We start from the raw sequence: 16020 nt of genomic DNA, 5'->3' as shown, positions 1-16020 counted from the left end.
GGCTCTCAGGTCTTCTCCATTGCAAGACGCTGTAAAATGCAAAGCGTCTGAGTAGGAGAGGTGTCAGGTAAACCGGGAGGAAATGAGCTATTGATGCTAACATGCCAGTGTTCGTTCATACAAAATTAAGCAGAGCGAGAACAGGGCTGTGCAGAAGGGCACTGTGGGAGCCACCCAGGACAAGCAACCTGTTCTGAAGTCTTTTCTGGCTAAGGGAGTTCACCTCTCCAATGTAAAGGATCCCCCTTGATCCCTGGAATCAAACAGCCACAAATCTCCCTGCAGGCATAGTTCTGTGCATGGCCTATTCAGTTCAGCCCATCACGACCAGAGTCAGATTTAAGCTAGGGCAAATAATGATGCATCCACAGAAAGGTCTGCAGTGTTTCACCACATTGCTTTGAAGTAAACAAACAAACAAACAAACTCAACCTTTTTTTTTTAAAAGCATCCACACTTCTCAGATAGATGTGGCCTAAGTAACTATTTTGTGATTAGCTGCCTGGATCTTTTCTTCTTCCTGTATATAAATCAAAACTAAATGCTAGGAAAGGAGATTTCAGTGTTCTGGCACCCTGCTGTCCCCAGAAAGCCTGGCTGTTTTCAGGCTGTGTGGTTATACTTGCAGATGCCAGGAGGAAACACAAAAATAAAAGTTTCCATGGGTGTGGGGTCCAGGTAGAAGCCAACGAGACAGAAGTGATTTCAGGAGAAGGAACAAGCAGGCATCTTAAAGGAAAAGGAAAGGGAATATGCAGAAACACCCCTTTCCTCACCCTGGGCAGTTTCTGGGACATCACTTGAATAGCATCCTGAGACAAAATAGAGGCACTTCGTTCTAGTTCTAAACTCTTAAAGGTAATGCAGAAACTCCCCCAGGGAGACTCAACAGCAGCGGGAGGGGGAACATCTGCGTTTTCTTCCTGCCCTGGGGTTGCTTCTGTCTGGAAATGGCTTGCAAATGGCTAAAGGGTCCTTTGCCCTCTTGTTACCTAAAAAGTATACTGTATCACTGAGACAGCTCACCCCCAAGTGGAGGTAATGGGAGGTCAGGTTATGCAGAGCTCAGATTTCAACAGGTTCCCAAGATTTCCAAGGACTTCTCCAAACATTTTCTCATAGGTGCATGCAGAGATATGCCCTGACCGTGACACATGCAGCTTCTCTGAGCTCGAAGGATGAGGCAAAGGCATTGGAGGGGACTCCAGACAGTCTGTAGGCAACCAGCTGCAGCCCTGACCATTGCTACAGCTCCACGGACTGTTCTCCTACCAGAAACAAACCTACGGTAGCCTCCCTCTGGAAACCACATCCCCCCAGTATACCTTCCCTTCCTCTGGGACTACCAGCTCCCGACGCATCTCTGCGCCCTTCCTTTCAGGGCTGGAGACATTTGCCTGTCCTAATGTAAAAACCCTTTGTTCCCAGACCAAAGACTTTAGCCTTTCCACTCCCTTTTTAAAAGGAGGGGACAGGATGTCTTCGAATCCAAATTTGTCTCCATCCCACACAGAGCCGTGTTCTCATTTCCATTAGTGTCATCTATTTACATGAGGAATGCTTGGTGAGGAAATTGAGGTTACTAAGAGAAAAAAAAAATTTACATCAGACACAAATCCCTGTGGTGTGCATTGCCGTGTGCCCTATACCAGACCTTGCCCCACATTTGAAGTAGGGCAGACTGCAATTAAAACACACAGAAAATGCCATTGACTCTTCAGTGCAAGTCGAAAGTGGGAAGTAGCTGTGCTGAAATATTAATTAATTTACTCAAGGTCACTCTGGAAGCTAATGGCTGAGCAGGGTGTTGTGCTGGGTGTCTGAGGTCTTCCCCACCCCACACCCCCCCGAATGTCTTTGCTCCACCTCTAACTCGGCGCTGGTGGTGTAAAAGGCACCGGCTCAGAGACCTGCCATCTCCACTGACATGCCCACCAATAAATCCCTTCTACTTGCAAACAGCAGCCACTTCAGGGCTACCAGGAATTAGCCACAGAGGCAAAGCAAGCTGCTGTTGTTTTCAGTCACAGGTACAGAGATACTAGGTGCAAAGTACTCGGGGTGTCCTGCCAAGCTGATGGCACACCTCAGGCTAAAAGTGTTAGAAAAGTGTTCAAAAGCATTAGAAATCAGCTTCTATCAACCCTTGCCAGGCTCCAAACGAAAGCAGCAGCATCTCTTTCCTGTTTGTTTTCTCTGAGCTATCTTTGTACATTTAGCATGCTCCTGCAGCCATAGCCAAGTTTGCTACCAGCGCTCAGCCCTGCATCTTCGGAGAAGTACCAAAAGGAGCTCAATTTAAAAGCTCCTCTGCGCTGGCCACAGAGAAGGGTGAAAACCCCAAGGAAAGCAGCCCACTAGGCCGGTGCTTGTTCTGCAGGGACACCTGCTGGCAGTGCTTCCTGAGCCCAGCTCAGGGCCCTGCTCACCTTCCTTCCAGGGAAGCCAAGCAGAAATCAAAATGTAACAGAGATGCAAGGGGAGTCTGGGGAAAAGGTTCACAGATCAAACCCAAAGCAAAAAACATGCTGCAAACTTGTGCATGTCCCAGGCCCTGATCCCAACTCCACTGCCCCTTGGGTCTCACTAGCATTTCACAGCCCCAAACCCAGGCAGGTCACAGAGTGAGAGCACCCAACAGACAAGAAATGCTAAAGACCAGCAGCCTAATATAACCTGGGAGGTCTGAGCTTCTTCAACCACAACCAGTTTTTATCTGCTGAAAGTGGGACACTTTCCAATCCTGACTCTCATTTCTCCATCCCATTGCTGCAGTCCACTGACCCTCTGCTGTCCCTGAGCAGTTGCCCAGTGAGCTCAGGGAAAGGGAAGGACAGGATGCACAGTATGAACTAGTGTGAAGCAACAGCAGGTAGCTGCTGGAGATGGCATCCATTTCCAGGAGTCGTGGTGATTCCTGGTAGCTTTGGAGAATATGTAAAGAACAGCCTTAGTAGACCTTGTAGAAAACAACTCTGGTTTGGGAGCAAGCAGGGGACTGCACTTTCTTGGAGTGAAGTGGCCAGAGACCATTTTTGCTGGGATGTAGTCAGAAGAGAAGGAAAAGGCTGCCAAAGCAGCACTGCTGCCGTCACTACTTCTGTAAATCATGACAGTTTTCCCTTCTGTGGGTGCTCTGTTGTGCACTCTACCCCTGTCCCACTTGCTGGGCCTCTTCCCACGCAAAGACCCAAGGTAGGAGACCTGGGTGTGTGCACCACACACCCTTCCCTCTTCCCCTGCATGCACCCTGGCTCCCCTGACCAGCAGCATGGAAGTCCCTCCACAGCAACCTCAGTAAGATAAACTTGTAAAAAGGCTGTTAAGGAGTCTGTGAACAAATGTGCAAACAGCACAAAGCAGACCAGAGAGTGGGTGCTGCTCAGTTTCACTCCCCCTTTGTCCCTGCTCTGATCCTCCACACTCATCACTCTTCCTTTTTTTTTTTTTGTGGCAACACACACCCAACAGGCCAGAGCCACCTCCCGGCCCTGCTGAGGGAGCCAGGGCACACAGAGAACCTGTCTGACTTCTCTAAGCAAGCCCACATGGCTCACTTCTCAGGGCTTGGGGGCTTCTCTCTCTGCAAAGCAACTCGTGCCTCACAACCAAGAGTGGGAAGGCAACGCTGAGGAGACCATGTCTGGCCAGGCTGAGAGGCCACTTCAGAGAGCAGGGGGGACAAATGGGACAGTAACTTCAATAGTAGCAGCAGCAGACAGGAAACAGTCACTTCTCTTTTACACAAGGCAGAGGGGGAGGCAAGACACTAGCAGTTGTAAAGCCAGAACTACCACTGGAGCTCCTGCAACCCCCTAAGCTGTGCTCATTGACCCAAAAGGGAAGACTCACACAAAAGCAAACCAGGGGAGAACTCATGCAAAACACTTGCAGTTTCAGAGGGCAGCAAAAGGAAAAGTCAAACCATGGTGTCCCTAGGGAGGAGCTACATCATCAACACCTTCATTAGGCTGCTGTCCTCTTTCCCACATTATCACCCAAAGGAGTGACCCAACAGAACCCTGGTTGCCCGTAGCCTGTCCACGTGGGCAGGGCCCTTCCAGGAGCATCACAGATGGTCACTGCTCCAGCAGACCCTGCTCCTTCCCACCTCCAGCCCCTTTCAGTTTCTGCCCTGCCCTTGCTTTGCTTCATATTCACTTCATTTCACTGTCTGCACTTTGCAATAGACTTCTCTCTAGTTTTCCATCTTTTTTGTTAAAAACTAAAAAGTCACTCTCTTTTGATTACAGGGAGAGTTTCAATTTTTAGCAATCAAAAATACTACCAGTGTTTCTTGTCTTTGCAGAGTGTTTGTCAATTAAAATGTGACATGCTACTAATAATATAAACTAAGGAAACATTCCGGAAAGTCTTACTTAGGACTTGCACCTCCAAAATTTTTTTTTTTTTAAATTTGAAAATTGACTGAATGAGTTCCTATGAGGATATTCATTTTCTAAGTGCCAGCCTCTTTAATGTAAAATTTGTTAAATGAGACCACAAGTTCCGTGTTCAAAGAAAAGGGGGAAATAAGAGAGAAGCCAACATCTCCAAGAAGCCATTAAAGACAGCTTTGAAGTAAACCACAAGTAAACCAAGATTAATATATACTTCTTTAAAACACAGGGAGCCCTAACGTTTGCTGTGTTCTGAAATCTCTCGGTTTTGACTGTTGCTACAGAGGAGAGGATATTCTAACACAGGCTTTACGAAGGGTGAAAACATATAAAACTGCCATTGCATTTTCTAAGCAAACCAGAGATCAGAGGATGTCCTCTGCTGGTGAGAAAGATGTTTTCAGTTGGGATGCTCCCAGATCACTCTGGGCCTGGATAGTTAATCATCTGCTATTCAAGCAAAGTTTTTATAAGGAATCCCTGGCAAGTACAAATTAATCAGCAAGTAAGAGCTGGCAGGGTAAATTCTTACAGGATTATATTCAATTGCCTTGTGAAATTTCAAGTATTTTTCGTCCCCAATTGCTCTTTACTGCTACTTTCCAGCGAGAAATGCAGGAAGTTATGGAGATTTGTTGCTGCATAAAGATATCATATAAGAAACTCTGGTTCTGAGTGGCTGGCCTTGATCCCTACAGCCCTTCCTATCAGTAACTACAGCCCTTTACTGTGGCTTGCCAGGAGATGCAAGAAAGCAAACTAAAAGTGTCACAGTAGTGCAGAGGACAAGTCAAAGGGCTGTTACGTGCAAACTGATGGGTTATGGTTGGATTTTTTCTTCTTGCAAGAAGCCTTCTGCCAGGCTTCTCAAGCCACTCCTCAGCCCTCTTCCAAGAGCTCCCCTAATCATTTGTCTGGGGCTTTCCTTTACACTAGGTTTAATTTCCTCCACAAATGGTGCTGACCTCCAGGAATCAAATTATCAGCAGCATTAGGGTATACAACTGGAATGTGTACTCTACACACCCAGTTTGCCAATCCTTGTTACAAAAGTTAATATGTCTTATTATTACCAATACTTTGACTGAAGCTGGAAGCTCAGAGACTATGAGAAAGACTGTAGCACCCCATCATGAGAGCTGTAATTCTCAGACCCTGATATACTGATAAACAGCCACTACAGTGAAGGCTTGTTTTCTTTTTTTTTTTTTTTTCAGAACAAAGGAAAAAATACTCCAACTCCAATGTCATTATGCATGAGACTTCACAGTACCATGTGCAGGTGAGTATGTAATGAAACATTGAGAGGCTGAAAGGTCAGTGATAGATGCTGGTAAATATAACACGCTTCGTTTGTCCTGGGCCTTCATCAGGCCAAAGAGGAGTTGGGAACCTTCTTACAATAAGTGTTGCTCTTCACACCCTGAGAGAAGCAAACAGCAAACCTGCTTGAAACCTCATATTTCTTTTCTGCAGTTCCTGCCTCCCTGATGCCTATAGATAAACTTGCCTCCTGAGCTTTCCACCCAGCTGGCTGCAGTCTGTAGCTCCTGGACTGTAGGACACACTCCAGATGTAGCCATCCGCTGTAGTTTCACTCCTTGAGCTGTGGGTCACTATGGCCCTGCCAGCCTGGACCCAGGGGCTGAGACCAGACAAGTCCTTTCAATGACATGTAACATGCTACTACATAGGGTCGTCTGGGCTCCTCATCCGATTTCTTTGAGCACAAAAGGGTAGGAAAGTAAAGACCACAGGAATTTCTTCACCACAGTCACTTTGAGGAGATAAACTAAAGGACTATGAGAACAGCACAAGTCCCGAGAAAATTGCTCTCCCAAAACAGACCCCACTCCTTCCTAGAAGTTGGTGGTTTCAGGCTGGACTGAATTAATTTCTTTCCCCTCCTCTTACATACTGCCTGATCTGTCTAAATTCAGCACCAGCTCTCCTGCCATCTTTTACGTCTATTGTTCCTCTTCAACTCCTTGCTTTGTAGAGCAGCAGTTGCCCCCTCACAGTACTGACCTATTTGAAAGTCCAAGCAAATAGACTCTGGTATAGCTCCCACAAGGCTACAAAGATTTTTCCATGGCACAACTTCGAATCACGCTCAAATCCTGTAACAAAGGTGGGTCCAGAGTTTGGTGGCTTCTCTCACATCCAACCATTTAACTGTCCCTCGCTGGGATTCCACACATTTCTTTGAACTGACAAGTGGGAGAGAAGCCCACATTAGACAGACTGCTTTGGTGAGGGGGAAAGAAACAGTGACTGGCCACCTGCTTCTGCATGGCCAGTGTGCTGACCCGTACCGAAGACTCAGGAGATACTGGCTTGTCCCCTTTGCCTTGATGGGCTACATCTAGGACTGGTGTCTGGGGACATTTTGAGGTCAGTAACCCTGTCCTCTTGCTATGAGGTTGATGTGTGTTTGGGAGGTCACCATCTCAGGGACTTACTGTTGAGTCAGCACTAATCAGTCCTTCAGCTGGACAATTTTTGCAGATGGGAAATGGTTGAAAAGAAGGGAGGGCAAATATGATTGTTAGAGAATGTGAAGTTGGTTTAAGCACGTATAGACCTCTACTTTAAATGTAATTTGAAAATGGCATACAAAACCGTCATTTATCAAAAATTTATTTCCTTTATGAATAATCAAGATTCCCCAATTACTCAACACTTCATTTTGCTGAGAGAATAACAGTGAGAAAAAAAGATGTTAAAAAGACCGGGGAAATTCTTTAAAATTAAACAGGAAATGGAGAAACTATGTCCTCTCTCCCTCCTCTGCATTTGAAGGGAGAGCAGTGAAAGCTGTTGTCCCTCTCATCACCCTATGCTGCTTCTTGATTAGCACGGGCAGACAGGTTAAAAGCAGGGTTCCCATGGTGTTTACAGGAACTCATCTGCCCAAACAACAGCAACCACATCGACTATCATCTTTCAGCTCTCCCTCAGCTACTGTGTCCTCTCAAGTAACTCAAAACCTTTCAACCATGACAGGCATTAAGCCAAATTAATCTCCCAGTGTCACAGACATCCAGTCAAAAGAGAGGAGCCAGCCTGGCCATCCCGGGCCCGGTGATTCCTGTAACACAACACGCTGGCACAAGCCACAGTGGGAACAAAGGTGCCTGTCTGGGGCCAGCTGGACCATTCATCACTGAAAATCCAGCAAGGCGAGAAAGGAAAACTCTTCATGAGGTCCATATTTAGTAGCTAGTAGTAGACAGATTTAGTCCATATTTAGGGCCCTCTCTTTCGTTTAAGACCCCAGTCCAGCAGAGAGCTTAAGAATGCAGTTAGAAATCAAGGAGCCTGTTCAGTTGCTTAAAATGAAATTTAGACCTTTAAAAACGCTTGTTTGGAAAGAAGCTCGGGTTTCCTTCAGAGAAACTACCTCAGTGGGCAGCTGTCTCATCAGTGGCCCTGCCAACCATCCCCATCAGTGACTCCTACCAAATAAAGTCACTCATTGAGGCAGAGAAGGGACTTTAAACAGTGACATGTACATGAATTCTTCATTAATTATGCCATATGCCACCCACTTGAGTCTCTACCTTGAACTTTGACCAAGCCAAACAGGATTTCAGTGGCAGGCAGTGAGGTAGGAAGAGGTTTTCTCACAATAAGTATTTTACAGCCTTTGAAGTAATCTGTAAGCTGATCAAAGTTTAATAGTGGATGGAACCATTGCCCATTCTGACAAAAGCTACTATATTTGAATATCCATCTGGATGAAAAGGGTTTCTAACGAGATAAATCAAGGACAGTAGAGTTATCAGTATCTAAAGTAAATGGAAACGAAAAAAAAAAAATCTTCTAATGATTCCGAGTTAGACAACTGGCATTCCCCTCCATGAAAATTAACTTACTTAACAGTAAACAACAAAGGAATTTATGAAGATTGTAAACACGGCAGTTAAAATAACAGAGCAGATAAGTATGCCTGTCATCGGGTATAAACCAATTCTCTTCACTGTGCAGAAAGCAGAGGGTTTGTCACCTCTGCACTGATAATATTGACTTTGTGAATACCTTTCGTGCACTATTTTATGATTACAGTAACATATACGTGAACATTTTTTTCATATCTGATTGTATGGCTAATCTCAGCTTTCAGCTCAAATACCTGCCAGGAGCTTTATTTAGACAGTGCCTCACCCAGTACCTTTGCCTTATGAATACCAGATTGGGTCTTACGTTCAGCAGTGTTTATCCTCTTCTCTGCTCTTTCCAGTCTTTGTGAATTACCCACCAACCACTTTAACAACAAATTGGTCACCACAAATCCTCCCCAACCCTAATTCCCACCACCAACCACCACATCTTAAGATTCAGCCTTTTCTGGCTGTCTGGCTACCAGAGACTTTCCCCCTGCATCCACCTTGTCTGGAGCAGATTGCCACAACAACCATCCAAGGCTCCATGCTCCAAGTACATGAATCTTCCTCAGGTCCGTCTGGTCTGTATCAGACCCTAGTGTTCACGGCCTCCCCAAAGTCCTGCCCTGGTGCTGGAGCAGGGTCAGCTTTTGCTGCCTCAGTCTGCTCCTCACTTTGCACCCCCCCAGGTTCTTATAGGTATAAAAGGGTTTCCTTCCCAAGCAACTCTCTCATCCTTCTCTGTTGCCCTGAGGCGCGTGCCAATTACAGACACTACCAGTTGATTGTTCAATCAGCTCATGAGCTCAGAGTGCTACTGGGAAAAGACTTTTTTTTTTCCCCCATCCGTTTCTCCTTCTCACATTTTGCAGCTCTTACTTGCTAGTTTTCTGGGACAAAGACCGTCTTTTTGTGCTATGCTGGACCCCGACCCCTGATATAGCACCACTGCAGGCAAAGAGTCAGCACCAGAAAGAAACTGTGAGAACACTTAAAAGCTTATGTGTGATCACTAGGAGAAGGCACGAAGATCAGAGGGAGAAAAAGCCAGGCAAACTCATCCCTGTACTACAGACAACAAAGCCTCTCCAAATTTCACATCCCAATTTGTGGCTTGCTTTAAACACACCCCATTTTTCCAGCCCTTGCTTTGAAACCAGGCTGCAGGATTTGTGCAAAGACAAGCAGGAGTTTCCACTGCTGCCATCCACACAAACACTAAAAGTCTGGCAGGACTGTGGAGTTGCCCCAGTGTTGCCCCCAGCCCCACATCTGCTCTGCGTGCAGTACCTGGGTCTCCCTGCTAGAAGGGTTAATCTGCTCCATGGCTCTTAGCCACAGCTGATTCAGCAGCAACCTGTTATTTATCCTAATGCTACTGAGCAGAGGAAGCTGGGTGAGAAGGTCATGCTGGCAGATGGACCATTGATATTCCAGGCAAAAGAGAAAGAGCTGGGACCTGGCCTGACAAGCCTCCCAGCAACAGGCCCCAGGACCAGCTACAGCACAGACGCTTGGTCAGGCCTATAACTTGTCCATCCAAAAAACCTCCTGCCTTTATCTCCTGCAGAAGGTTGGTTATGACAGGGAAAAGCTTCAGCTGCTTTACCGGTCAGGCATGTTCTCCTTCCCTTCTCCTCATCAGGAACACAGCAAGGCAGCAGAGGCAACAAGGTGAGACAGCACCACTTCCTTTTCCTTCCTGAATTCTTTCCCTTCCCCTGTTGTCACCTGAACACGTGGCCTGGCTCTGCTGTCACTCGCACAGGGACAACTGCACAGAACCCAGCCTGGCTGCTCCACTTAGAGAAGGTTCCCAGCTTCTCCTGCCCTGCAGTCCCCTCTGCTGGCAGACACGCATTCTCCCCATCCACAGAGAGCAGCACTTGCCCTCACCGGCTGCTGATCAGAGTGCAAATAAATAAGTTACCTGGATTTCTAAAGTGGCCTTCACCCACTGCTGGGGTCACATCGTTTGGATCCAACATGCTTCTCCTTTGTGCAGCTCCCCCCTGCCCAGCAGTCCCCTTGCAGGGAGCCCCAGGAGCCATCCAAAGCCTGCAGGTGCAGCTCAATCACACAAACTCTCAGTAAACACAAGAGCCAAGCACAAGGCTTGGATCGCACACGCTTTGGGACACAGCCAGAGCAGGGATGGGAAAGCACCCGAGTGCAGTCATGGGTGGGATGTTACACCTTACATGAGTGGCTCCCGGCCCAAGGGCCCACATGAGGCAGAGCAAGAGGGGAGGGCAAAATCCCTTCTTACAGTTATCGAGGCCAATCTTTGCTATCTCAAGGGCTGATCTGGATAACTGTTGAGGGAAAGTAACATGAGGGGATTGAAGGGCTGGTGCAGTCAGCTGCCAGGTTTGGAGCAGCTTTGCAGTGCAGCAGCTCTCTGGTTCAGTTGTGCTGCCTGGTGAATTACCCGGGACTGGGGACCTGGCTGAAGCCCACACATCGCATGGATCCCACCTTGGCACACAGGCTTAACACTCGCCCATGTCTTTTGTGAGCTCTTTGCCTAGGACAAATTAGACACAGGGAGATCTGCTACATGAGATGAGCAGAATGCAAGTGCTTTTATCTTGGCAAGTGAAGCTTAACTATCATATTTAAACTTCCAAGACAGTTTCAGAAAAGGCAGGGACTAACTCGCATGTACAAAGAATTTGCAAACACATGCTTGTGGCCGGGGGCCAGAGCTGATAGAGTTGACATATGATGAGATAAATATGCAAGTGGTGAAACTTGTTATGAAAAGCCTTGCTGTGTTACAAACCCCTGATCTTTTACCACTACGGGCAGGCTGGCACTAACAACCAGAACGTACACTTTCTACAGCAACTTCTGCATGCCTGTGCTACAAAGAACCAACAGTTCAAGCCTCTAGAGATGGTTTTGCTACTGATTTACAGTACACACACACCATCAAAGCTTTTTGACCTGTTTTTTCCTCCCTCTTTCTTCCCAACTTCAGCACTTGGCCACCTTCATCATGGACAAGAGCGAGTCCATCGTGACAGTGGATGATGCTATCCGAAAACTCATCTTGCTCAACTCAAAAGAGAAGATCTGGACACAGGAGATGCTGCTGCAAGTGAACGACAAGTCCATCCGATTGCTGGACTGCGAGTCACAGGTACCCCCAGCTCTGCGAGAGCTCCCCACAGATTGACACACAGGGTGCAGAGTGTGCCCTTCCCTTCTGCCTGAGAGGGCCTTTTCTAAGGAGCCGAAAGAAGGGTGAATCACTACAAAAATCCACTCCTGAGTGTGTGGGGGCTGGCTGACTGTCATTCAAAGGGCAGGTAGGTGTGGGATGATTTATTCACGGCTCCAGAGCACAGATGCTCCAGGGCAAAGATACCTTGAGCTGTGCTCCCAGACAACAGTAAAACTGCTTTCTGTAGGAGTGATGCAGACTTGCAGGTCCACAGAGATCTGATAAGCATAAGCAGAGAGGGGATGCTTGCATTAAAGTAACACACAGGATCACCTGCCTGAGAACAGTGCCCCATTTTGACGTGATACATGTGCACGCACACAGGGCACATAATCTGAGGGGAAAGAGCAGACAGATAGCAGGAGAGGGATGGTGCTGCCCTGATTTTAGCAATGAAAAACTAAATATTAGCCCGAGGTCATCCAAGGAGGGTAAGCCCCTCACAGAAAGCGTCTTTCCTCCCAGTGTTCTGCTGAGATGCACAAGTGTACTGGTGCAGGTAAAGCACAGCAACAAGAAGGTGGTGAGCAACAAAGCTCAAGTTATTGAAGTCTCACTCTGGGCCCAGTATTCAGGACTCAGAGGAAAACAAGAGCTCACCTCTGTTTGCCATCCACCTCTCCCCTATTCTGCAGCCCCAAGCCACTGCCCATCTGCAAACCCTGACATGTGTCTTTGAAGAGCCCAGCAAACCAGTGCTGTCCTCAAACAGGGATCCCAGGAGTTCACACAAGACCATTCCTCGTCAGTTCAACAATTCCCATTACCTGACCCCATCCTCTTTCTCTCCCAGGAGGAGCTGGAGGACTTTCCTCTGCCGACAGTCCAGCACTGCCAAACGGTGCTGAATCAGATGCGCTATTCCTCCATCCTCCTCCTGGTGTGTCAGGATTCGGAGCAGCACAAACCTGACATCCACTTCTTCAACTGCGATGAGGTGGAGGTGAGCAGAGCCCTCCTCGCCCATGTGAAAGAGAGCTCCTAGCTCTGCCAGCCCCTTCTTGCTTTGCCCACTTAGAGCCCTCAATCCTTTCCGAAGAAAAGCCCTTAAAAACACCCCTGTTTTATCTTTGAGGCGGAGATGGTTCATGAGGACATAGAAAGTGCCCTGGCAGACCACAAACATGGGAAGAAGATACGGCCACAGACACTCAAGTAAGTACTGCAGGATACAGCTGGGAGTTAAAAAAAAAAAAGCCCCATTTACAATAGTGCATTCGCACACCAGTCTCTCAGAAACAGGATTGGCAGCCACTGACAAGGTTGTTCTGCACTGTTTCCCTTGCAGAGCAAACCAAGAAAAGATCAGGCAGAGACAATCCATCCTCCCACCACCACAAGGGCCAGCTCCCATCCCCATCCAGCACGACACACGAGGCTCAGCAATGAACAAGAACCGGGTGGCACCTCCTTCCCAGCACAATCCAGGTACTGGGAGCATTCAGCAGGTCTGTCCTGGGGTTGGGGGACTCGTTAGCCCAGACAGCCAGCCCTTCTGAAATGGCGCGTGGTCATTTCAGGCCCTGTACCACTGGGACACAGGGAAGATCAGTGTCTTTTCACTGTTCTAAAATAACACAGACACATACCAAAGGCACAACATTTTGTTGCATCTCTGGCTATGCTTTATAAATGCCTAAAAATGAGGCTGCAGCAAGCATTTTTAACCACTGGGTTAGCAGTAGGCATCATCTCAATGGCAACTCAATAAGTCAAAACTCCTAGAAACTCCTTGTAACAACATGTATTCTGGGGATACTGAAAATCCCCAAAATAAGTGAAAGCCCTTCATAAAACTGAGCCATCACATGAAGTTTGGACCAAGCACCAGTGATCTTAAAACATACAGACAACACAGACCTGGTCAGAAAGGCAAATTCCTGGCTCCACTGACTTCACAGGAGCCAAGATTTCACCCTCCAAAATCAAGTGGTTTGCATTAATTCTCCTAGAGCGTGGAAATGCAGATCTAAACTCACCTCTCTCATGTGCTAATCTAAAACCTTCAGCCTGTTTGAGTTGGCTTGTAAAAAACCTGTATTTCTCTGTGGAGAAAGAAGTAACAGCAATAGAACTTATTTCTGTTACTGGGAGCTTTTCTCAGACAAAAGCTCAAATTGACTAAAATGATGATTAAACGATAAGCCTTTCTTATCAGTGCCTATTGTGCTACTTTCTCTTAGGATTAATCTCTAGGTTCAAGGAAAACACATGATCAGGATACCATAAGAGGAGAGAAAACACTCATTTCCCTGGGACAGGATCTGAAGCCAAGCAGCTGCTCTGGCCTCCTAAATGGAGAGCCTATTTCATGTTCAGTTTTGCAAAATGAAAACAAGAGCTATACTTCAGGGCTGGACCATGTATAAACATCTGTATCCTGATGCATAGCAGTTTTTAATGAATGGCCACCCTTAACTCTGCCCTTCCCAGGATGCTCAGCAGAATGCTTTAAGTCTGTTGCTTACATCAGCAGAGCCAGGCATTAACCCAGGCAGGATTGCTGGTTCTGAGAACACAGAGCCTGGCACTAAAGCAGGTAACAGGAGAAAATCTTGAACAACGTCTGTTTACTGAGATCGCTTCTCCTTTGAAACACACCGTATTGTTTTTGCTACAAAACATGTCACAACTACTCACCTCATCTTAACACTTCAAAATGACGTACATTTTTCACGGTCCTTTGCCAAAACTGCCTCCCCAGTTCTCCCACTTTATATATCCCGCTGTCCAACCAGCTGCTGTGCTGGCCCTTTCAAACCCCATTTCACTGAGCTGACACATTATTCTTTTCACAAGAGGTGACCTGAGCAATTGTTCACACTGAAATATCACCCCTTCACTGCATGTCTGTCTTCTGGAAGCTGAGAGGTGCCTGTGGTTTTTTTATTGCAGGAGGATTTTTTTTAATACCCATTAAAAACATTTGAGAGACTACACACAAGTTTGAACAAAAATACTAATTTGTGTATAGGCCTGCTTAAACATCAGTCATGCAGAATTCCTGGCAGACTGCTTTCTAGCAAGTGACAGTTACATTTACTTCCCAGTCTTACTCTTCCTCAATTATACTACTATCTAGTTAAGCTGGTATCTCTGGGATGAGGAAGGCTCCTGCAGAGAGCTGAGGGTTAGAAGAGAGGGTGAGAGTTACTCTCATTGTTTTTTACATACACATGGAGTGCTCTGCCACACGAGCCACGGCTCTTCAGCTCCTCTGCCGGCATAAATAAGCTCAGATGAATCAAATGCAAAGGAGTTAGTGACTCACAGCAGCTTGGAGGTCTCTGCCCGTAGCTGGCTGCTCTTCACTGCTTATATTTGAAAACAGGGAGTGTATCGACACAGAGGGCTGGCAGGCAGGTGCTGTGGAAGATTTAATCAGCACCTTTGATAACCTCCTGCTCTCTGTTATCTCCTGACATGCTCTCATACACAGAATAAACAACCAAGCTGAGAGTTACCATCCCATGGGTCCCTGCATTTAATGGAGCCTACTTTCAACCTCTGATAGTAAATATAATTTTCTGTCTCCCTTGTTTGCAGACTATGAACGACGAGGCTCTGGCTCTCATGACCACGAAGAGTCCCGAGCCATCTTAGCACAGAAGATTGAAAAAGAAACGGTTGGTAACAAGAATGGTTCAGAGTCAGTGGGCAGAGGGAGAGGGAGAAGAGAGGAAGCAAGCAAGGGACTCCTTCACAAGCAGACATTTTATGCATAATGTAGCTATTGTTAGACCAATATCTACCGTGCATAAACATAAGGTGAACAAAACCAAAGCTCCATCACTGGGTCAGATACAATCTCTTTTGATCTGAGGTAGCTGTGCTGACCTCAGAAAGTCTACTCCCCAGCTCACACTGCAGTCTTGGGGCTATTTCCCAGACGTACATTAGCAGGGGTCACTCGTCACATTGACAAGTACAGCACACAACCAGGCACAGCTCTGTGTTTGGTAAGTGATGAATTCAGCTTCATTTCATGCCTGGTTTCCCCATTCCTGTGCATTCTTCCAGGAAATGAAGTGGGCACAGAGCAGCATGCTCCAGGATAGGGGCTTCCCAACTGCGTGCTCTTCGGACTGTCTTTCACCTTGGTTTGTCACATTTCTGTCCTCACAGCAAATCCTGAACTGCACTCTGGATGACATTGAAGTGTTTGTCGCCAGGCTTCAGAAGGCTGCAGAGGCATTCAGACAGCTCAACCAGAGGAAGAAAGGGAAGAAGAACAAGAAGAAAGGGCCAGCAGGTACAGTGCAGCAGTTAGAACAAAGGGGGAAACACAGGGGCACAGGTGACAGTTGGGAGGAGACCTCAGGTCACATCTGAGCAAGGCCAGATCGATGCAGGAGCATGGCTGTGGACCCAACAGCAGCTACACCAGTTTTGAAGGTGCCACTGGTCTGTGGGGACCTCCTGTAGAGCACACAGAGCCTAGTGAAACCTCCAACACAGAGAAAGACTTCTGGCCTCTCTTGAACCCTTGATTTTCAGTAGTTCT

At 47.0% G+C, this 16020-nt stretch overlaps 1 protein-coding gene across 1 annotated transcript in view; it reads left to right on the top strand.

Annotated features, from left to right (window-relative positions):
- Positions 1–16020, top strand: part of EPS8L2 (EPS8 like 2) — a 67148-nt gene that overhangs the window by 33888 nt on the left and 17240 nt on the right. The window contains exons 4-10 of the mRNA XM_026850251.1: positions 5618–5682; positions 11271–11432; positions 12310–12459; positions 12592–12671; positions 12805–12944; positions 15063–15142; positions 15642–15768. Coding sequence (XP_026706052.1) covers positions 5618–5682; positions 11271–11432; positions 12310–12459; positions 12592–12671; positions 12805–12944; positions 15063–15142; positions 15642–15768 — 804 coding nt within the window. The remainder of the gene's footprint in view (positions 1–5617; positions 5683–11270; positions 11433–12309; positions 12460–12591; positions 12672–12804; positions 12945–15062; positions 15143–15641; positions 15769–16020) is intronic.

This window comes from Athene cunicularia (genome assembly GCF_003259725.1).
Source record: "Athene cunicularia isolate RWA chromosome 5 unlocalized genomic scaffold, athCun1 chr5_part2, whole genome shotgun sequence".
Taxonomy (NCBI): Eukaryota; Metazoa; Chordata; class Aves; order Strigiformes; family Strigidae; genus Athene; species Athene cunicularia.
The sequence above is the reverse complement of the archived record's forward strand: the minus strand, read 5'-3'. Positions and strand labels throughout refer to the sequence as shown.